General features: G+C 29.2%; 3 protein-coding genes across 5 annotated transcripts; all 3 read left to right on the forward strand.

Annotated features, from left to right (window-relative positions):
* The first annotated feature begins 870 nt into the window (after positions 1-870).
* LOC122505767 lies at positions 871-15,200 on the forward strand. Of its 3 annotated transcripts, XM_043617585.1 has the most exons (4): positions 871-889; positions 2,404-2,505; positions 13,055-14,685; positions 14,764-15,200. In XM_043617585.1, the coding sequence occupies exon 3, from the start codon at positions 13,127-13,129 to the stop codon at positions 14,627-14,629; it is 1,503 nt and encodes a 500-aa protein (XP_043473520.1). In that variant the 5' UTR covers positions 871-889; positions 2,404-2,505; positions 13,055-13,126; the 3' UTR covers positions 14,630-14,685; positions 14,764-15,200. The 3 variants fall into 3 exon arrangements, with proteins under 3 accessions (XP_043473520.1, XP_043473519.1, XP_043473521.1); XM_043617584.1 differs by lacking the exon at positions 871-889 and having other exon boundaries at positions 2,334-2,505; XM_043617586.1 differs by lacking the exons at positions 871-889; positions 2,404-2,505 and adding an exon at positions 10,126-10,270.
* A 1,328-nt stretch (positions 15,201-16,528) lies between these two features.
* Positions 16,529-20,071, forward strand: LOC122505768. Its single transcript, XM_043617587.1, has 2 exons — positions 16,529-17,036; positions 18,311-20,071. Exon 2 carries the CDS (start codon positions 18,369-18,371, stop codon positions 19,842-19,844), a length of 1,476 nt encoding a protein of 491 aa, XP_043473522.1. The 5' UTR covers positions 16,529-17,036; positions 18,311-18,368; the 3' UTR covers positions 19,845-20,071.
* An 883-nt stretch (positions 20,072-20,954) lies between these two features.
* LOC122505769 lies at positions 20,955-23,127 on the forward strand. The gene is made up of 2 exons (XM_043617588.1): positions 20,955-21,091; positions 21,201-23,127. The coding sequence occupies exon 2, from the start codon at positions 21,269-21,271 to the stop codon at positions 22,706-22,708; it is 1,440 nt and encodes a 479-aa protein (XP_043473523.1). The 5' UTR covers positions 20,955-21,091; positions 21,201-21,268; the 3' UTR covers positions 22,709-23,127.
* The last annotated feature ends 1,359 nt before the right edge of the window (positions 23,128-24,486 follow it).

Consider the following 24,486-nt stretch of genomic DNA (forward strand, 5'->3'; position numbering starts at 1 on the left):
TATAAAATCAGACTTTTGTCTGAATAAAATGTTTTCAATTTTTTCTAATTTTTGCAAATTGGAAATTACCTGAGTTCTAGTGAGGATCGAGCATTACAAAATTTTGAAGAATAGAAAATTTAAATTCAACTTTTAAGTAGTAGCACACCAACCCGTATATGGTATTAGATAATCAAAATTTTGGGTACGTCGCTTAAAAAATTAATTTTTTCAAATTTTTCTAATTTCTGTCATCTGTAACTGTACCTGAGTTCTAGTTGGGATCGAGCTTTAAAAAAATAAATACATTCTCTTTTTCAAAAATAACTTATTAAATTTTTCTTTTAGGTTCAATTAAACAACTAAATAATTCTTTATTAGTGGTGACATATTATATCTTAGTAGTTCGCACATATATAACTTTAAGGACAGGTAACACTGAATAACAAGTTAAATATTGGCTTTTGTAAGTTTAAAATTTTATTCTATTTCAAATATTTTCTTAAGGGTTTAACATTGGTGATTTTCAAAGGCTTTCTATAGTAATCTTTATATAAATTCTAATAAAAGTAAATTCGATAAATTTTAAGAAATACATTTTTTCCTAAAGTTGTTATCAAATGGAAATTTTTATTTTTTATAATCTACTAAATATTTAAAATGTATATGAATCAATAAATTTTATGCTTTTAAAAATTTTTTTTAACCTTGGTATACCTATTGTTTTTCTATTGAATAACAGGACATAAAAACGAGGGGTTTGATAACTTAAGAATTTGTAAAATATTTTATAAATTACAAATCCATTCTTTTTTCAAAGTTGCATATAGGATTCTGAGCAAAGACAATCTATTGTAATTTGCTAATTTGTGCGTTTGAGAAATATAAAAGTACATTTGATTCCACGAACGTAAGCAATTTTATTTTAAAATATAATTTTAGCAATTGTTTAAATAAAGAATTGTTGTTATTTATTAACTTGTTAATACTTGTTCTAATTTTTTTTAAAAATTTCTTTTTTAATTGTAAATAATAATTAAACGCATAGTGGTATTCTTGTTTATTAGATTACCTACTTTTGATAAATTTCAAAATTAGAAAAAAATTGCGTCTTTCTAGGTGTAATAGAAAAATAAAAACGTTAAGAAATAAAAACAAATAATTTGTTTAAACAATTGCTTACATAGCGATTTGATATTTTATATTTATTTATTATAAGTGGGTTCAAAAATTGCAAAATTAGAAAAAAACACTTCATCTTTCTAGGTGCAATAGAAAAAAAAGTTAGTAAATAACAATAATTAATTGTTTAAACAATGTTTAATTCTAACAATAGCAAATTTAATTTAATATTTTAAATACTTTATTAATTTAGCATTAAATAATACCATTATAAGCTGCTAAATTTATAGAAATTTTCTTTTTTCTATTTTTTTTTTTTTTTGGAATTGTTATAAATTAGCAATAATAAATTGTTTAAATAAATGAAAAATTTATCGTAACATTTATAAATTAAATTACTAGGCAACATAAAAGAATTATAGGAAAAAATTTCCATGATTGCAAGGTTCTTTTTAAATATACAAATAAAAAATCATTACAGGGTAAAAAATACCCTACCTTACGCTCAGTGTTACAAAATTCAACCTTACGATCGCCGGATTAATAAAATTGTACGCAAACATTTAATTATTTTCATAAATAATAAAAATTTCGCAGGAATTCAATTATTTACAATAATTTTTTATAAGTTTCTTCTTAATAATAATTCAATTATCTTCATAAATAATAAAACTCATCAGCGAATTGCAATTATTTTTAATACAATTTGAATTTGAATTTCTTGAAAAATGTAACTATTCTTAAAAATTTTATTAAAATTCGTCAAAAGAATATGATTATTTAAACATTTGGTAATAAAATCCTTTATAAGAATTAAATTTTAAGAAACATTCAATTATTCAATAAATAATTTATGTTTGTATTTAAAAATGAATTTTAGTTAAAGTTTTTTTTATCTTTAAGAAAATAAGAAACATTTTTATTTTTCCTATGAGTTTAAAGAAATGAATATATTTTTTTCCTTTTAAATCATTAAAGTTTTTGCCTTTTATGCTCAAGATAATTTAGTTTTTAGAAATAAAATTATTTACTCAATTCGTGGAATTTTTTTTTTTTTTTTTTCAACGAATTTGTGGATTTATTTTCTTGCCAGCGTAATCTACATGGAACATGGTTTTAATAGACGTCACGATTTTTTTAATGCTTTTAAAATATTTCTTCTTTCTTTTCTGCAAAAAAAAAATTTTTTTCTTATAATTCTACTCGATGCACCTGTTTTTTTCTGTTGATAAAAGTAATAAGTATTATTGTCGATGTATTATATGTGCTTTTAAAAATTGTTAAATGATAAAAATTCGTTAGATTTCTGCATTGCTTCGTTGGAGTTTACAACGAGTGTACTAAAATGATGTTTGTCTAATTTTTCTTGTTTATAAAAAGACGAAAAGAATTATCACCAGTATCGTAAGTACTAATTTTATTAAAAATATTTTATATAAATTATTCCAATTATTGAAATTATTATATTTAATTTGGGGAGTTTTTTTTTTAGAAAAATAGAGTAAATTTATTCAAAACCTTTTGCAAATTATTAAATATAATTTCAATAACATTCTGCAATTTTTGCAGATTTGATTTAATAAATCAAAAAATTGATTTATTAAAAGATTAAGTTAAAGCGAAGTTCTATATAAATTTGTTGAGAGTCAATAAAAACGTTTTAAAATGTTTCCATAATGTATAGAAATAAGAGTAAATTTTTTTAAATAAGTACTTGGGCTAGGGATTGGTTGTAACACTTTTTAAATTATTGTATTTATTATAAAGTTTATAGAGTATTTGGTAATATTTTTTTCATTAAATAATAACGAATTTTAAATTATATAAAAAAATTCAAATTATAACATTAATGTAACAATATAAAAAGTAGCTAAATAAAAGAATCAACGATTTTTCTAGGTCATTTATTTTTTTCATAAATGGTGCTTTTTTCGATTTTTGTTTACAACCTTCTACATTACCACAGAATACTCCTGCTAACAAATCCACACTTTCTCTCCACTTTCAACTACAGAGTACTAACATAAATAATGTGATCAAGGGGTGCATGATTATTCCCCAAATGTCATTTTTCCGAAATGTCATTTTACCGAACTGCACTTTTGCGAATACTCATTTTTGCGAAAAGCCAATTTTGCGAAATGCCACTTTTGCGAATTGTCATTTTTTCGAAAAGCTATTTTTGCGAATTGTCATTTTTGCGAATCGCCATTTTTACGAATTGTCAATTTTCCGAAAATTTATTTATGCGAATCGCCATTTTTACGAATTGTAATTTTTTCGAAAAGTCATTTTTGCGAATTGTCATTTTTGAGAAATGTCATTTTTGCGAATTGTCACTTTTGCGAATCACCATTTTTACGAATTTCCATTTTTGCGAAAAATTATTTTTGCGAATTGTCATTTTTGAGAAATGTCATTTTTGCGAATTGTCACTTTTGCGAATCGCCATTTTTACGAATTGCCATTTTTACGAATTGTCACTTTTGCGAATAGTCATTTTTGCGAAAAGTTATTTTTACGAATTGTTATTTTTGAGAATTGTCATTTTTGCGAATCGCCATTTTTACGAATTGTCAATTTTCCGAAAAGTCATTTTTGCGAATCGACATTTTTACGAATTGTCAAATTTCCGAAAAGTCATTCTTGCGAATTGTCATTTTTTCGAAAAATACAATAGAAAACTTGTAGGTCTATAAATTCACTATTGTATTTTTCGCAAAAATGACAATTCGCAAAAATTACTTTTCGGAAAATTGACAATTCGTAAAAATGTCGATTCGCAAAAATGACTTTTCGGAAAATTGACAATTCGTAAAAATGTCGATTCGCAAAAGTGACAATTCGCAAAAATGTAATTTCTTTAAAATGACCATTCGCAAAAATGGCAATTCGTAAAAATGACTTTTCGCAAAAATGGCTTTTCGCAAAAATGACATTTCACAAAAATGTCTTTTCGTAAAAATGACAATTCGCAAAAATGAGTTTTCGAAAAATTGGCAAATCGTAAAAATGACGATTCGCAAAAATGACTTTTCAGAAAATTGACAATTCGTAAAAATGGCCATTCGCAAAAATAGCTTTTCGCAAAAGTGACATTTCGCAAAATTGTCTTCTCACAAAAATGACTATTCGCAAAAGTGCAGTTCGGTAAAATGACATTTGGGGAATAATCATGCGTCCCGTGATCAAACCCTTAAAACTATCTTTCATCTCTGAAGTTTGATTTTTTACAATCTTTCTTAATAAAATACCTTTTACCAATCATTTCTAACATTTTTCTACAAATATTTAACTATATCTTAAATGCCGAACATTTTCCCGATTTTTGGAAGGTTACAAAAGTTTTCTCTATTTTTAAATCCGAGAATATTCACCAAATTACAAACTATCGTCCAATATCCGTCATCACAAATTCCACATCTATCCGCCAGGTCAAGCGAAGCCCACATAAAAAAATTGGTGGCTACCTCAAGACTTACTTAAGGCTCAAAACTTCTTTGAAGCTAAAAACTCGTCCAAAACCTAAGACAGAACTTAGACATAAGGCTCTCTTAAGGCTCAAGGCTCACTTAAAGCTCAAGACTTGTTTAAAGCTCAAAACTCGTCTAAAACTTAGGACTGAACTTAGACATAAGGCTTACTTAAGGCTCAAGACTTGTTTGAAGCTCAAACCTCGTCTAAAACTTAGGACTAAACGTAGAAATAAGACTTGCTTTAGGCTCAAGGTCACTTGAAGCTGAAGACTTGTTTGAAGCTAGAAAGTCGTCTAAAACTTAGGACTGAACTTAGAAATAAGGCTCGCTTTAGGCTTAAGGCTCACTTAAGGATCAAGTTTTGTTTGAAGCTAAAAACTTTTTTAAAACATGAGGCTCGATTAAGGCTCAAGGCTCACGTCTTGTTTAAAGCTAAAAACTAGTCTAAAACTTAGGACTGAACTTAAACATAACGCTAGCTTGAGGATCAAGGCTCACTTGAAGCTCAAGACTTGTTTGAAGCTAGAAACTAGTCTAAAACTTAGGACTGAAGTCAGAAATAAGGCTCGCTTTAGGCTTAAGACTCACTTAAGAATCAAATTTTGTTTAAAGCTAAAAACTTTTCTAAAACTTAAGACATGAGGCTCACTTAAGGCCCAAGTCTTGTTTAAAGCTAAAAACTCGTTTACAACTTAGGACTGAACTTAAACATAAGGTTAGCTGAAGGATCAAGGCTCATTTAAAGCTCAAGACTTGTTTGAAGCTAGAAAATCGTCTAAAACATAAAACTTGATTAAGACTTAGTTATGGCCAAGCTCATACTGGCGATTCACACGCCAACTGGCGTCGCTGTCTCTGCAGTCGTTGCAAGCACCGTGAGGTGGTGCTATCCGTGCTTTCGTGGTCGTGGCGACAACTCGCTTCTCATCACTGGTCCCTTTCGAATTCTCGCCCCAGATCATCTTATGATTGTGAGCCGTAATACAATATATTTGAAGTGTGGATTTTCGGTTTTAATGCAAGATTTAAGGTAAATCCGGGCTTGGCCACGTAAAATATAAAATTAGAAAATAAATATTTATTTTTCTATTGATTTTATTTTTCCGATCGCGAGACTTTATATGAAAGATCAGTAATGTTAGATAACGGATAGGAATAACTAACTTCCTGGGATGATATTTTGAATTTGATAGATAATGTAACTTATACATTTTTGGCATTTACTGTAACACGTGAAAACATTCTGAGACGAAACATAATTGTTATTTGACAAAAGTATCATACAAGAGAATATTTTACTATCAGGACCCAGGTGGAAAAGTTTACGTTAGTAAACGTTAGCTAATAATACTAAAGTTAGACTAAAGTTAATCTAACGTTAGTGACCAAAAGTCTAACGTTTGGACCATACATGGGTAACGAAATAAGTTTACAAGTAAGATATTTGCAAGTTACAACAAAAGCAAAGAAATATTGTCATTGTGCCGCATTTAACAATTATAAAAGCAAGTATTGAAGTAGTGCTCAATGGTAGAAGTAAATTTCGATAAGGAAGAGAAAAATAAGTCTAAATCAAGTTTCCTGTGTAAATATAACTGGTTAATATGATAACAAGAGCAGTTTTGAACAAAAATATTGTTGCTCTTAAGATACGTTTTTCATTAATAATAATTGTCCTTAAGCTAAACCTTCTACACAAACATTTATAGTCAGAGCCCTGTTAAGGATAAACGCCATCCATCGGAGTTAAATGAAAGGTATTTTAAGAATCGTTTTTTAATTTTCTCAACTTCATCGCTGTATTTGTTAAAAAACGGAATAGCAATTGCAAAAGCATATGTCATGCGTGAGACTATAAATGAATTAAATAAGATGATTATCGTTGACTGATTATTAAAGAATTTTGTAGATCTAAATAGGAAGCCCAGGGATCTCAAGGCTAATGCAACTGTCTTAGTGATGTGTTCTTTAAAAGATAGCAAAGGAAATGGAAGTAGTATCGTCGAGGGATTTTTTTACACGAAAAAGTTTCACATCATCTGCGAAAAGTAGGATGTAGGAGTCGATATTTCACGTAGACGGTGAAGAGTGGAGAACCAAGAGAGGAACCTAGTAGGAAGCCCGTAAGAGGAAAAATTTGTAGGAAGAGAGGTTACCTATCGTGACCTGGTGTCACCTATTTTGATAAGTAGTTTAAGATTAAATCTTAAAGATTGTGAGTTAATTCAAGATTATTACTAGGTGTAACGTTATTACTAGGCCGTTTAGTAGTTTTACAATGTTTAGAAAATAAGTCAGCGAAGGCATTAACAATAGACGACGGAGTATCAAATGTGATGTTTTTAGAGTACATAATAGCAGGGATGACAGGATTTTATTTTATTAAGTGGTCAAACCGTAGAGGAAAACGATGCTTATGATTAGAAGGTTGCTTGAAAAGTGGAATAAACTTACAAAAAGCACCGTTAATTATTGACAAAAAAGCGTTAGACATTGTATCGACTTCGGTAGTATGATTAAGGTCTGACCAGTCAATTGTCCATAAATGAACGTAGAGTCCTCGTAGATCTGCTTTTCGAAAGTTAATTTTTAATGTTGTATAAGGATATGGACTATGAAAGGACTTAAAGGAAGAATAGTAAAATTTGTGGGTAGATTCATACTTGGCTTCAATAAAAAGTAGGGCAAGATATTTATCAATTGGGATAATCTGCCTTGGTTGTATTACATTTTACAGAACTGCATTCAAGGTCAAATAGTTTATCTGAACAGTTAAAATTAAAGTTAGTTTGTTGTAATGAAAAAAGATGAAGACATTTGAAATCACCTGTAAGATGTAAGATTATAATAGTTTTTTTGTAGTCGGAAGTAAAATATCTGTCAATTCAGATACCTGGATAAAGAATCCCAGGTTATGTGGGGATGACCGCTCTTGTTGTGGTCGACCCACTAAAAACCACTCCCGTCTTGATTTGGGACACTTTATCCACCTGCAGTACTACCGTCAGGCCTTAAACTTCGCAAGTAGTGGTCCCCTTGTCCTTCCCATTATTTTAATAATGAAGGATTCAATATGCCTCCTGGAGTCCACGTATTGAACCATGGTAGACACCATGTTATCGACGTTGACTTCAAAGCCAACTGCCGCAAACATGGTCTTTCTATTATGGTTCTCTCTATTTTCTTCGCGTCCTAGAAAAAGTCTTCTTTGCTTCCTCTAAGGCAGTTCTGAATTCCTTGCAGATTTCTGAGCCTTCGACGTGGTTAGTTTTCTCCTTCACGTCGAACTTCTTTTCGCATAAGAAGCAGCATGACCTCTTTCTATAGTCTGCTATCTCGTGGTCGGCTTCTCCGCACTTGAAGCACGAAGTTGACCTATCTACCGATTTATAATCTTTACCTATATGGCCATATTCAAGGCACCCATGACACTTTGCGACCATAACTCATTTCTCACTGGCCAAGATAAAAATCCAACCTCTTATGTAGCCGAGATGTATCAGCTTCACTGCATCTTGCTGTATGGTTACTACAATAGCGAACTTAACACCTCGCTTATTAGGTCCCAGGACAGTTATCTTTCTGCTTCCAGCTGGCATAACCGAAACTCTATTCAGGGCATCCTGGACATCTGTTGACTCTGTAAGACAATCCAGATCGCGGATCTCGAAAGTAGTTGGCCGGTCTACAATCTGCACCTTACCCAGGTCATCAATCACCCTATTCACTTCATTGGTGAAGGTCTCCTTATCAGAACAACCTCTAAGTTTGATAAAGAGGTCTCCATTTTTGGTGGGTGCAGCTCCCACACAAATCGTAAAGCTTTTTTCTGGGTTCACTTCCTCACGGATCTTTTCCAGAACCTTCAGACACTTTAACAATCATTGATGATCTCTTCTGTCGCTTTCCTTCATTCTGTGTTTGGTTCTTCGGATTTTTTGGAAGTTCTTTATTCTTCTTCTTCTTCTTCGAGTTTTTAGTCAACTCAGGACTGCTCCTCTTCCGCTTCTGAACTTCCAAGACGACATTTTTTAACACTACAGCGTTAAGGCGGTCGCGTCTAACTCTTCGATCTTGTCTTGATTCCTCTGACCACACCAATTGTTGGTAGAACCTCTTATCCTCTTTTTTCCAGCTGCGTGCTCTTCTGTATGAGCGTTTTTATGCTTTTCAGTCCGTCCTTAATCGTCATATTGACGTTTTTCTGGACTTCACAGGAACACAGCATCTTACTCGACCCTTTCTCCATTCTTTGAAAGTAAGCTTCTTCCTCCTCCCGCTTAGTCTCGATTTTTATTGTCCTCAATCCAGACGCTTGACGATCGAAATCAGTGAGGAATATAGTCGAAGCATTACCCCGCATGTACTCTTACATGTTTTTACAATCGCTCATACTTGATAATTGTCCCGCATAGAAGGACTATCGGGCCTTACAGGGTACTACCATCTGGCCAAGATGGGCCCTGAATCGACTCCGTTTGTTACATAGGCGCTATAACATTGCCGAAGCATTGATGCGACGTCTATGATATCCAAGGGCACGTGAACGTTGTTCGAAATTTTTTTAATGACAATTAATCGGAGAAAATCGACACTCAAGTATAAAAATCTGCAGAAAGTCTGCAGACATTCCGCAGACTTTAAGCAGACTCCTGTCTGCAGACAGTATGCTGAAAGTCTGCAGATATTCTGTTGTAACTCTGGTCGTTTAAAGACTATAAAGAACAATTATTTATTAAAAACTAATAGATTTATGATTATCCTGATCAGAAAAATTGAAAACTTGATGTTACATCGATGTCTTTAAACACAGCCTAACAACAAAAGGATATCCTGAATTAATGTAGAATATCCCAAAAAATGCACAGAATATCTCAGGATGTCCAAAGGTTATCTACATTATTTCCTAGCTTATCCAAAGATTATTCATGGGATATCTTTTCCAAATTAAAGCTAAAATTAAATCAATTAAAGATCAAGATTATATTTTTTTTAATTCAAAAAAACATCGTTTCATAGAAAAATAATAAGAATAAAATTTATTTATAAAAATGCGCTTTGGGAACATACATTCTAAATAATGGGCGGATACAAATTTTTTACTTTTAATATCCTAGAAAAACCTGTCGTTTTCTTATTGGTTCAAAGCTTTTAAAATGCTGTGTCATATTACAATATTTTGCGAAATCATGTCTCAAATTTTATACGTTCTAAAAAATTCTCTTATTTTACTAAAATAATAATTTTTTTTATTCTTTTTAGATTATAAAAAGCTAATATTTTTAAAAGTTAAAATATTTTTCTAATCTTTTAGACATAAAAAAAATTATTGTTGTTTTAAAATTTTTCATTTTGAATTTCGACAAATATTGTCTTACATTTTTTTAACTATGAATTTTTATTTTTTCTTCAATAATTTTAATAATAATAATAATAATAATAATAATAATAATAATCTTAATAATCTTAACTATTCAGCATACCTTTTTGTTAACTGCATATAAAATTTATTACTTCAGCTATATTATATCTTCAATTACAAACTGTAAAATTTTGTAAAAATTTATAAATCTTTCCGAAGTCTAGATTTAGGTTTCTGTCACATAGCTTTTGAGTTTAAGCGCATACAAAGCAAAAATAAAGTTTACAGATTGTTCCTGTTTTTACAAAAAAAAACAACTGACGACAATACTGTGAGCAATTTTTTTTATTATAGTAATAAAGTACACATAAAAATATTTTTTTCATCAAAAGTGTTTATTAATACTTTTACCATAATTTTAAGGATATTTTTGTAAATTAATGAAAATTTAAAAAATTTGAAACATACTATTTCAGAATTATTTATCACTTTTTCATATTCTGCTGTCAATTTTTTTTATATGAAACATAGAAAAATAATGAACCATTAATTGTAAAAAAACATATTTTTTCAAAAAAAGAAAAGTGTTTTTCATCTTTATTTCTATGTAGAATTAAAAAAGAGAGGGTGAAGTCTTCAAAATATTTTTGGTTTATATTCTGGGCTATAAATAAGTGAAAAATATATATAAATCTTAAAGATATCTATTTTAAAGGTTAAAATTAAGTGATTTTTTTGTATAATTAAACCCTAATGTACCAAAACATAAAAATTGTCGAATTTTGATAAAATTAGTAACTCAGAAATTTTTAGCATATAGGGTTTCTAAATCTTTTTAGTTTAGATAAAAGAGGGATTAATACTAAGTAAAACAAGCTATTATTTATTAAAATTGGTGAATGCGATTTCCGTCAATTACGATCACCAGCTTGTAAAAATCGTAAAATGTTAAATTTGAAAAAAGGCGCTTTAAAGGAGATTCAAACTTTATTACATGAATATTTATCGAATTAGCAATTCCGGGTTTATAAAGTACATCTCTAAAATCTTGAGAATTGTGCTGTCTGCTACAAAATCTTGTGTTTCGCACAAGCTGATTTGTAGCACACACAATTCGGCTGATGGTAATCACAAGAAATTTGGGCACGCACACTAAACTGTTTGTGTATTCTACAAATTCAGCTGTTTTTAGAGACCTTAGATAATACTTAGATACGGCGATGCTTTAGTTACTCCACTAAAATCTAGGGCGGCGTTGTGATCTTCATGTAGACTTCATGTGGACTTGCAACTTCGTAACTTTTTGAAAAATTCCGAAACCTTTAAATCGGCGAAGACAGTATCACTATTAACTAACTGGATGGCGTACGCAATGCAATGTTGGAGCTACTATTTGTGATTATTCCTTCCGCGACACTGACGCTCATTGTTGATCCTCCAGCCGCCGACCCCGCCCTACTACCATGATCTGGTTTTGGCTTCGGTGTCTTAGATGGCGCTTACTTCCTTTTTTTACCTCTTTCGTCACCTCTGGATTACTTTCACTTTTCTTTCTTTTCCTAGAGCACTCCATTACGGCATTTCTAATGACCTTTGCTTAGAATCGCTCTCGTCTCCTCTTCCGATCCTCATGTATTTCTTCCGAAACGGACATACCGTGGTAGAAGCGCGCAACCTACTCCTTCGCGGCTTCATGCTTCTTCCTAACCTCCTGCACAATTTCTGTCAGGTTTTTCAGATCGTTTTAAATCGTCATATTGACGTTTGTCTGTATCTTGTAGGACTCCACTATCTTGCGTACGTCTTCCTCGATATTTTCAATGCAGGCCGCCTCCTCTCGCAGCTTAATACAAGTGTCCCTATCCTGATGGTCAATAGCGATAGCATCAGCAGAAGCGTTGCTGGAAACGATAATGCAGCTGTCCGCACTTGAATACCTACTTCTTCTGGGTCCTAGTCCACCACTTTCCAAACTGGTGTGTGTTCTTCTCGGTCCATCACTTTTGTCTACTTGGATTCTTTCCACGATGATCTGTGGAATCTTTAAAGCGTTTTTGCCCTCCTGCATCCACGAGCCACTGCTTATCACCCCCATGCCATGAGCTTGACGATAAGAACAGAAGAGGGATTTTTAGCCGTAGCATTACCCTGCAGGTAGTCTTTTTTTACAGCTCCTTTTCAAGATTCGTGCTGTTTTAGTTGTCCTTTAGTGAACAGTCCCGCCACCACGGCAAGGTCTACCGAACATATCCATGATGCCAACCATTTCGTTGGAAGCCCCCATCAAGGTCACTCCTTCGAATCATGATTTCCTTGTTTTGTAAGTCAGGAAATATTAAAGAAATTTTATTAGTCTATAAAAATCGACGGAAATCTTCCCTCTGGGCACGAAAACGTCTTTGTGAAAACGTTCCTGAAACGTTTCTATAACGTATTTCGAACGGTTCATGTCTTCCACATAACGTCTCAAGAACGTTTTTAGAACATTAAACTTTCTTAACCCGCTATCTAGCAGACATGAACCGTTCGAAATATGTTATAGAAACGTTTTTAGAACAAAGACGTTTTCGTGCCCACAGAGTCAATCGAAATCTTGGGAAGTTGCAGAAGAAATCGCAGGGACGCGAAATAATTCTCCTCCGACACACTTATCAGGACTTGGAAGATTTTGATGTCATCCTATCGCCCATCGTATACTTTAAAGTAGATAGCGCTAAATGTGGTCTTGCAAGAAGTTGTGCATCCCCGTAATACCTGCACATTTGAGCATCTCTTGGGACTGGAAGTGAGATTTCCCATTTTCTGCCTGCTTACATGGGGTACTGAATCTGTATTCTTTGATTCCATTCTTTTTATTTGCTTCCCAACACTTTTCCCTCTACTCTCTAAAACATTGCACTAACTACACTTCAAGAATTACACAAAATTGTGCCAAAACCTTTTGATCCTTTTCAAACGCGTTCACAATTCCATGGTACCGGAAACGTAAACCCAATATTCCGCAGTAATTTTGAACAAATTCAGATTTAGAGTTAGTATGTAATTTACATTAAATTTAATAACTAATTTGTAATAATCAAGATTTAAATCTTTCATAATTTATTGTGTTTTTCAGGACATTGAATATCATTTGAGATAAATTGAAAATTTGTATATTCTTTTATAAAAGAAATATTATTGTTCAACCATGTTAAGAATAGCTGTTATCTGTTTACTATTCTCATTTGTCAATAGTAAAAATTGCACACTTTCCAGAGATGAGTTAAAAAAATTAGAAAATACTCTCTCTCTAGCATTGGATTTTGCGAAAAAGAATGTTGATATAAATGAAAATGCAATAATTTGCGTAGGCTCCGCAAGGGCTGGAAAAAGCACATTAATTAATTACTTAATAGGCAATCCATTAAAGGGAGAATCTATTTCAAAGTATGAGTCTTTAAAAATATCAAAAGCAGACAATTCTCCAGGGCCGGAAATTGGTCAGGGACCAACGTCAAAAACTAAAGAGCCTACAAAATATAGTATGCCAAAATTTAGAAATACTGTAGTCTGGGATTCTCCTGGATTTCACGACAATAGGGGAGAATCACAAGACATCAGTAATTCCTTTTATATTTATCAGTTGTTGAAAACTGTTAAAAATCTAAAAATTGTAGTAGTTGTTGACTATAATATCCTTCTAACAGATACTTCTTCACAGATGACATCACTTTTAAATTCTCTTGAAAACCTATTTGGAAATAATTTTAAACACATTTTCTCAAGCACAAGTATGGTTTTTTCGAAAGTACCTTACGATAAAAGTAATAAAGAAAGTATGGAACTTATAAAATCTAAATTGCAGTATAATTATATAGATTCTGAATTGAGCATGTCTGAAAATGCAAAAAACTTTTTAAAATATGTAGTACAACATAAAGAAAGTATTGCATTTTTTAAATCAGCAAGAAAAGTAGGTTTAATTAATTCTAAAGAAATTGGTTATAATATTATTGAAAGTATTAACGCTTCCAAAATCTTAAATAAGCAATTACTTCAGGATGTAAAACCAAGTATGTCGGAATCTTCAAGAAATTGCCTATCAGAAACCCTTGATATTATTCTATTAAATCCATTATATGATCATTTAGAAAGTGTGACTAATGAGATTATAAAAATAATTAACGATTATGACACGCAAGTAAAAGATTCAAAGCAACTAAATGTTATTGAAAATAAATTAAAGGAAATTAAAAGCGTACTCAAAAAAGCTAAAGAAGTTAACAATAATTTAATTGAACAATTTAATTTTTACACATCAATCAATGATAAAATAAAGACAAGAATTGAGAATTATGATTTGGTAAAGAAAGTTGAACTAATAGATTTTCTTGATAACTTATTGAATGTAACAAAAAAAAAAGATACAGAAATCCTTGTTAATCTTAAATCATCTGCTTTAATAGCGCAGGTAGATTCAGTACTAAGTAATATTCGATTACAATATTTGAAACAAAATACAGCAGATAAACAAACGGAATTGGAGGATTTCAGAAATAAATTTGAGGCTTTGAAAAACATTTCGAAATTCAAAAACACTACTGAATCTCAACCAGAAGCAATAACAAAGGAAGTTTTCAAACCCAATCTTCTTGTTCCAGTTTTTTCTTTAGTAGCATTTCTTATTATATGCTTTTTTCTAATTGATTAGCTATTAATTCAACAAGAGGCAATCTACTCTCCAGACATTCAACATCATACACAAATGCAAGTATTTTTTCAAATAATTGTTTTTTTACAAACATATTAATATTGCTGACTGATAAAAAAAAACTCTATTTACAGGACCCTGACAAGGAAGAAAAGAAAAGTCTTCTTCGCCGGCCTGAAAGTCCGCAACAGTTAATTAGTAATTTCAGAATAATGATTGTGTTAATTATTTGATAGTTTTTTTAAACATTTATTCCAATAATAAAAAAAAATGGTCAAATGTTTTTAACATCTATTAAAAATTATTATAATAATTGCTCTTAAGTTTTAAATTAACTGTCATTAATTTAAAGAATGAAATGAATTATAAAGGATTATGGATTTACCAAAAGATTAATGTTGACAATAAGAAATTAAACTTGCTAACCTGACAACTAAATTTGTGTAACTATGGAGAAAATAATTCTATTAATATTATTTTTACAATTAAATATTACTTTTTCTTGTAAATTAATTATAATTCCTTTACTGTTAAACACATTTATCTCATATTTTATGACATTTGTTTTATAGAGACTAATGAATGTAAGTTACAATGATATGAATTTTGACAGAACTCTTCTGATAATACGATAAATATTGAATTATTTAAGATAATTAATAATAATCTATAGCATGGTATATGCGTGAATCTAATAGTTCTTGAACATAAGAATATAAGTTATAAATTATAAATATTAAATGAAAGTATCCCTTAATTGCAGGCAACGTGAAATTAAAAAGTGTTAAATACATTTTTCCATTTATTTGTAATTTTTCTTAACATTTATAAAGTTTTAAGCGTGATACTTTCTTGTCCCTGACGAGAAACAATTTTCTACTAATAAATTTAATAATTGTGAACTTTCGTAACATTTAATATTTGTAAACATTATTTAGATGTATGTAGCCTGTTCTTCTTATAATTTAATAAACTAAAAGTGTTCTCAATATAAATAAAATAATTTTTAAAATTTTCTTTAATCCTATTTCTCAAACACAACATTTTCTGCATTTTTACACAATTATCACGGGAATTAAGACATAAACATATTTTCTATCTGACTAGATAAAGCAAAATAAAATTTTAATTTGAGGCTATATTGATAAAGTTTCTAATCGAATTGAAGTTTATTTGCAAGTGTTTATTCTTGCATTATACTTAATTCGAATGTTCGTTTAATTAATTTATATAAATAGATTTAAATTATTATATGAAATGAGAAAATTTATTAATGATTAATATTTATTTAGTATTTGTTGACATTAACATTTTTAAAAATTACATTATGCATGAAAAGATTATGTATTAGAACTATTATAAATAATTCTCTTTGAAGACTCGCTTTTCGAACTAAAAGTTTAACTGTTCCATCGATAGCAATAACATCGATAAACAATAACTTTCTTTATAACTGGTACCAAAAAATTCCAAGTTGCTTTAACACGAAAATCATGAAAATAACTTATTAAATTTATAAAACCTTTTTAATTTTTATATTCACTCGGCGCTGTCACAAACCAGAAAAATTAATTTAACCATCAGCTTGTTACAAACAAGACAATAATAATTATTTAAATAAATTGATTGGAATTTTTAAGATGGTCCTCATTTTTTAATTTGGGAAGACACCAAGTTGCCAAGGTCTGAAGAACCTCATTTAATTTTGCGGAATCGTTATTCTACATTTAAAAGTGCTTGAGCTTCGTTTAGTTTAATAATTAAATTATTTTTAGACTCCATTTATTTCAGGGGTTTTAAAGAAAATAAAAATCAGATTTGGCATTTCATATTACAAAATTTATTTTAACATATAATGTCAGAACATAATACATAAAAATTAATAAGACTTTCAAATGGTTTAATGGACTATTTTTCATCGTCTTTCGTTGCGTCATTCTTGGTTGGTTTTTAAACAAAATATGTGTTAATCCTAAGATCCTTTGGACGTAGGAATTTTCCATGAAAATACTTTATCTATGCATTAAAAGAAGCTTTGATTGTTCCTATAAAACATTTGTTTTTATTAAAAATAACGTTTTTCACTATATCTATACTCGGTGCACCAGTTTTTTTTTATTGTTTAGCAGCATTAACAAATTATGTAATAACTTAAATGCACAATATGATATACTAGTAAAAGAAAAGATTAGAAAATAGTGCAATATTTTAAAATGGAAGATAGTTTTCTGCCACGTTACACAATGGAATAAATTTTAGCAAATTACTTTGTAATCTACACAAGTCATTTTTACCCAATAACCATATTTTAAAGCTCTATATTCATTCTTTCCGACTGTAACTTGTGTATTTGTTTGGCAACCTTCGTGATATTTTCGAGAAAAATATTTAAAATAGGAATACACAGGTAAGTGCTTATATGCCGTCCTTTCGATTTGTATATCTATTTGAAATGAGTAAACGCTTCTACCATATTGTTTGATGGAAAATTTGTATATAATATCAGGTTGCAACTAATATTAGTTTTACTAATATTAGTTTTGTATGATATTTTTTAGATATTTTCAGGATATCTGTATATATTGTCTTAAATGTGTATTGTCTCAAAATATATTGAGGACATCTCCAGAAAATCCTAAAGATATACTAAGATTATCTCTAGAATGTCCTAAGAGTATCTCTAGGACCTCGAAAAAAATTGAACATCCTAAAGATATATCTGGGATTAATTAAAATTCGAATATGTACCTATCTCCTCAAGAACTTCATTTAAGGCAGATAGTTGATAAATTGATTATATTAACTCAGGGTCAATATAAAAAAATTTCAAATTTTTTTTGTTTACTAATATTCTGAATATATTTTAGATATCCTAGAGATATTTCATTAAATTATTCAATTTATGACAGTATTTTAATTTTTAGAATTACTTTATTTTTTTGCTTAAAATATATCGTATGAATAAGTGAAAGATTACTTATGATTTCCTACGGATGCCTTTAAGTTATTTTTCTGGGCATCTTATGAATATCTTAAGAAATTCCCCAGACTTCTCTGTACCTCTAAATGTCCTACGTTTTAAACTTTCCCTAAATAAATGTTTGCGCCTACAGAACGACTTGAAAATTAGGAGTACTTGCATTTGCCTGGACCACCCGTCTAATGGGTTTTCTCGCCAATAGAGAGGGAAACTGTAGAAAATCTCTCCGAGTACAACCGGTTTATTGACAGTCAAAATTTTAATGGTGTGTACCGGACAATAATAATCGACAGTGGACATCATTATACCTCGACGTTAAACATTCCGCTCAGATTATCTCACGTGCCGGAAAAATTTCAGTCTAACGGGCGCGAACCAATTACCCTTGGTCCTACAACGTCCGCCGAGCGAGGCATTTATCCAACCGAGCTAATCTGTCGGTCCCCTTCACAATATTATTTTAAATGATAATGTAAATAGTCAACGCTCTCTAGGATATATTAATAATATTACACTGATGTTTTATGATATACTATGATGTTTATTGCTGTCACCCCGGACAGTTACAAATGGAACTATCCGAATTTTAATATTTTCAAAACAAAAGAATCTAAAATTTATTTTTAAAAAAGTTAAAGTATTATATATTTTTGCTTTTAGGTACAAAATCTTTTAAATTTTTATTAAATTTATGTTTTTAGATTATAGAATATTCTCAGGAAGATACTCCAACTAGAAAAGTAGACTATTCTATTAAAAATGTGTAATGATTGGACAATCATGTTGAAAATTGTAATTATCTTTGCGTTAATTTCACTGATCAATTATAGTGAAACTTGTGTTCTTACTAACGCTGATGTAGTAAAATTAGAAGAATCTTTAATATCAGCAGTGTATGATATGGAAAAGAAATCATTAAATGAGGATGCGATAATTTGCGTGGGTACCACCAGAGCTGGAAAAAGTACATTAATTAATTACTTAATGGGCAATCCATTATTAAGTATATCCAAATCGAATTACGGTGATTATAAAATCATTAAAGCAGACAATATAACTAGAGGCCCAGAAATTGGTGCTGGACCAAATTCAAAGACTACAATACCCACAGAATGGAATTCATCATTATTGCCTGGTTTAAAGATATGGGATTCACCTGGATTTGATGACACTAGAGGTACAATACAGGAAACCACTAATTCCTTTTATATGTATCAATTAATGAAAAATATCAAATCCATAAGATTTGTTTTAGTTACTGACTTTCACGACATTAATAAGTCTAGTTTAACTTCACTTTCAAATCTATTAAATAATCTTCTAAAATTTTTTGATGACACATTTGAAGACTTTTTTCCAAGCATAACATTTATTTTATCAAAAGTACCTTACATGATTAATGATGTTCCAGTCAATATTGAATACATAAACTACACATTGAATGATAAATTGTCTTCTATAACTAAATTAAATTACAGCCCAATTTTCATAAAGTTTTTAAGAAACATAGTAACAAATAACGATCGTATTGGACTATTCAGGTCCTCAAATAAAGCTGGGATTATTACATCCGATATTGAGTTGAACATTTTTTCGGCTATTAAAAAGTCCAAAGGCATACCGAGAAAAAATTTTCAAAATATAGGTTCCAGTGTTTCAGATCAATCATTGCTTTGCCTGCAGTCTATCGAAGATCGGTTCATAAAACGTTTAAACATTTTGAAATTAAATAATTATTTATTGAATATAATCTATAATAAAACAAGTAACTGTGGCGAATTGGTTAAGAATAAAAATATGACTGCATTACATGCCATTCGAAAAAACTTAACTGATATTAAAACTTTGATAAATAAAAGAATGATAAATGAAAACATATATAAAAATATTGAAACCATCGAAATAATTGATATCAGAATGAGGGAAATAATTAAGGAAAGACAATTGTTGTGTCAAATTAAAATAATAAAATTTATTTCTCAGTTATTAAATTCAAATATATTTAAAATCTTTAATGACTCTATTACAGATCTTATAAAATCTTTACAAACAACAATTGAAGGTGAGATTATACATACGTCAATGTTAATTAACGATCTAAATATTAATGACTCTATGAAGTCAGTTAAAACTCAAAGTAAATCAAAACTCAAATTTATATTGACGTTTGAATTGTTTGGTACGCTTGTATTTTCTGTTCTCAAATCCATTTATTCGTCAATAGTTAACAGATAGCTACTCCAAAAATTAGATCTTTTCACTCGAAATATTGATATTGTCATAAGTTAAGACTTAAGATTCCTGTCTTAAATGAGTAGATCAATAAATAAAATTTATTTTAATTTTCTTTTAGTTTTCTAGCATTATTATAGGACAACACAAAATACATACATTCTGAAAATTTTTTCACAAATTTGAACTGTATGAAAAAAAGGAAATGAATAAATAAATGTTCTTATCTGTATTCTGATGTACTTTCTTTAAAATAAATTCCCAACTCCTTTCCGTTTTGCTTATGAATATGATTGTATAGAGATATTACAATTAAGACTGCAAAGTATATATATTTTTCTTTGAATTATCAAAATTTTTCTATCTGATTTTGTTAAAGTTAAAGGAAAATTTTGTTGTTATTTTGATTTTTTAATAATTTTAATTTAATTTTATTTGAAAATTAATAATTGTTAAAAAATATTTCATTGTTTAATAAAGTGGCCTTATGATGATGTCAAACCTATAGACACCGAAACGTTGCACAACTAATTAAAAAAATTTTCATTTATTAGTCTTCCGATAATTGATTAAAAGAGTATTCATAAATATAATTATTAACTCTTGTATATAATATATGATACTATTAAAAAAATTCATGAATATAAATATTAGAATAAAATTTATCCAAATATAAAAATTATGTTAATAACTATTTTTATGTAGGAAATATTTAAATAATTTATATGACGCTTTTTTGTTCTTCTACAGTTGTAAAACTATTGTATATGTAATACTTCAGAAAAATATTGGTTGACACGATATCTCTGCTTGAAAATGTCTAAAAAAAAATCCAAAGAATTTCTTAAAATATATATTCGGAATTAGTCCGAAATTTTTACCAGGGATATAGTTACAATTCTTATTACAAGTTTGCAATGTAAATATTCAGCAAGTTTGTTGGACAAATTTTCGGAACACGACAAATATAATTATTTTCTTATTTTGAATAATTTGAAAAAAATATTTTCAGTAAATTTTTATTCATTAAAATTCCAACAGATACGTAAAATAAATTTTTGTATTTTTGTTATCAAAACTGAAAATGTAATAAAAATATATATATTTTTCATTTTATCTAAATTTAGTGCACCTGTTTTTTACTGTTTAAGTAAATTTAAAACGTAGTGATAGTTTAAAAATTAAATTTGCTGAATAAAGTCTCAAGCAAATATTTTGACTCTTATTTCTGTTTATTGGATACCAAAGCTGTAATTATCACTTAATTACTTACTATTTAAAAAATTCCATATATCAATATAATTTCAATTAGTGCATTTAGAGTATTTTATTTATATCACAATTATTCGTAATTTTTAGGTTTGGATTAGGTTCCTCAAACATTAATACGTCATTCTTTTCAAGAGTCTATAAATCATTGAGTAATCATGATCAGAATTGCAATCATCCTCTTACTAATTCCATTGATGAAAAGTGAAAAATGTCTACTAAATGGTAGTGACATTTCAACATTGGAAAATTCTTTTAATACAGCGACGGATTATATGAAAAAGAGTGCTATACATGGAGAATCATTAATTTGCATAGGCACTTCAAGAGCTGGTAAAAGTACATTTATTAATTATTTAATAGGCAATAAATTAAGGAGTGTACGATTTTCGCGATTTGGTGAATTTAAAATAATCAAAGCAGACAATGAATCCAGTGGACCGGAAATTGGTATTGGACCAACATCAAAAACTAAAATTCCCACAAAATGGACATCAATTAAATTGCCCAATTTAACTATCTGGGATACTCCCGGATTTGAAGACAACAGAGGAATAATACAGGAAATCACTAATTCCATGTATTTCTATAATTTAATGAAAAATGTTAATTTACCAAAATTTATTTTAATCATCAATTTTGGTGACATTCATCATGACAGTAATACACCACTTTTAAGAGATTTAAATATTCTTGAACAGTTTTTTGGTGATAAGTTTAAACATTTTTTTTCACGTATAACAGTAATTTTTTCCAAAGTACCCTTCAAACTGTATAATAACGAAGTTAATATCACAGTGATCCAAAGAATGTTGAATGCAAAAGTTGTAATAATTAGGGAAATATTGTCAAATGTTTTAAAAAAATTTGTTGATTTTTTATTACGGTGTAGAGATCGTATTGCAATTTTTAGATTAGCAAATACAACCAGTAATATTGGTTACGAGTTTGGTTTAAATATTTTTCAATCTATTATAAACTCTGAAAACGTACAGGGAAATTCTGTTCAGAATGTGGGTCAAAGTATTTCTGATACAACGAAATATTGCTTTTTACAATACATAAATGGACATACATCATTTCAGAAACTTTATGAATTATGGACCTCATTGCAGATTAAATTGGTGGAAAAAATTACTATCTTTATCAATTTAACCAAGAATGGCGATAAGAATACAACAGAAACTATGATAAAGAACTTAACTAATATTTATGTTCTACTAAATAGTTCTAGAATAGATGAAAATGATATATTTAAAAATTTGGAACTTTTACAAACCGTTGAAGTTAATCTGATGGAAAAAATTGAGGAAAGTGATACAATAAAAAAAATTGAATTTAATATATTCGCTTCTAATTTATTAACATTAAATGAAAATGAAGAATTCAATTTGATTATGAAAATGATTATAATGTCTATGCGAGAAAAGATTAAAGCATCTATTTCTGAAATTTCAAATTTCCAATCATTAATTCAAGAGAAGAAGAAGATCATGGAATATTCGAAAAAATTAGAAAAAGATAATAATACATGGCATATAATTTTGTATTGGCTTAAAGATTTGTTTGATGATAGCAATAAACCTAGTATGGGATAAATAGGAAAGTAGTCCTTCAATCGAAAATGAAAGCCTAATATATTTTCTTATTTTTATGATAATATATTATAATATTTAATATTGATTTGATTTCATTGTAATTATTAAGTATAGAATTAATGTATCGATTCTGTAACAATAAAAATTTTGTTATTTCACTATCACAAGAAATTCCTGTGTTTTCATTCGATACACCTGTAACATGACAATTGGTTGTCTAAACATTAAATTTAGTGATATTTTAAATATTAAACAATAGATACACAAAATGAAGAAAATTGCATAATTTCTAAATATTTGAAGAAGCCACGTACATCTTTTGCCACGTTGCATAAAATTTTAAATATATGCTAAATGTGTAAATTTATCTGATTGCACCAGTTTTTTTTTATAACGCAAATAAATTAAACATCAAGAAAGTAAGTATTTATTACTTTAATGATAATTCAATTATATTCTTTCATCTCATCCTATTAAATATTCATTTATATCTATTAAACGATACTATTAACCCTTTCAGTCACACACTTTTCTTCTTATTCAATTTACTTGAAACTAGGTACTCGGGGCTTTTGGGCTCGTTGAATACGAATCTGCGATTAGTTTTAATAAATTCAAAATGGCGGATCCAATATGGCGGATATGAAAATTAAAAATTGACTGAATTTACTTGAAACTAGGTACTCGGGGCTTTTGGGCTCGTTGAATACGAATCTGCGATTAGTTTTAATAAATTCAAAATGGCGGATCCAATATGGCGAACATGAAAATTCAAAATCTACTGAATTCGCTTGAAACTCCGAGTGTCTGGTTTCAAGCAAATGCAGTCGATTTTGAATTTTCATATTCATATTGGCAAATTCTTTGTTGTGATGAATCCCTTCATTTATATCATAGTTCACAAAATATAAACCAGAACATCATGTGTGATGAGACTAATAATTTTAAAACAACAGTTATACAGTATTTCTATTATTTATTAATTTTTTTTTTTACACTTTTAGAACAAAGGATATCATCAGGAATTAATTCAAAACACATTTGTTGCATTCTCTTTGAAAAAATATTATCAAAAAAATCCATCATGCTAAGAAATGCCATAATCTTTTTACTAATTTCACTAATACGTAGTGAAAATTGTGCATTAACTGATATTCAACTGCAAGAATTAGAAGAAACATTTAATGTTGCAGAGAAAGATATGAAAAAGGAAGCTTTGAATGAAAATGCAGTAATTTGCCTGGGAACGGCAAGAGCAGGAAAAAGTACTTTAATTAATTACATAATAGGCAATCCATTAGAGGGTGTGAAATATTCGCCATATGGTGAATTTAAAATTATTAAAAGAAACAATTCCAAAGGACCTGAAATTGGTGCCGGACCAACATCAAAAACTAAAATTCCCACAAAATGGCGAACAAACAAATTGTCTGGTTTAAGCATTTTTGATTCACCTGGATTTCAAGATAATAGAGGAGCATCGCAAGACATCGCTAATTCCATTTATCTCTATCATCTGGTAAAGAATGTCGAATCTTTAAAATTTGTTTTAGTTATTAATTTTGGCGACATTCTACATGACAGTATTAAACCATTTTCAAGACTTTTACTTGATATGGAAAAATTTTTTGGTAATAAGCTTACAGACTTTTTTCCAAGCATATCAGTAATATTCTCAAAAGTCCCGCTTGAAGTTAATGGTTATCCAGTTGATATTGAATTGATTGAATACACTTTAAAAGAAAGAGTTCGTAAATTAGATGAAACATATTTTAATA

This window comes from Leptopilina heterotoma, unplaced genomic scaffold, assembly GCF_015476425.1.
Source record: "Leptopilina heterotoma isolate Lh14 unplaced genomic scaffold, ASM1547642v1 Lhet_369, whole genome shotgun sequence".
Taxonomy (NCBI): domain Eukaryota; kingdom Metazoa; phylum Arthropoda; class Insecta; order Hymenoptera; family Figitidae; genus Leptopilina; species Leptopilina heterotoma.

What these genes read in the sequence shown, in the direction of transcription:
- LOC122505767 (XM_043617585.1), top strand. Translation starts at nt 13,127, where the DNA reads ATGTTAAGAATAGCTGTTATCTGTTTACTATTCTCATTTGTCAATAGT.
- LOC122505768 (XM_043617587.1), top strand. Translation starts at nt 18,369, where the DNA reads ATGTGTAATGATTGGACAATCATGTTGAAAATTGTAATTATCTTTGCG.
- LOC122505769 (XM_043617588.1), top strand. Translation starts at nt 21,269, where the DNA reads ATGATCAGAATTGCAATCATCCTCTTACTAATTCCATTGATGAAAAGT.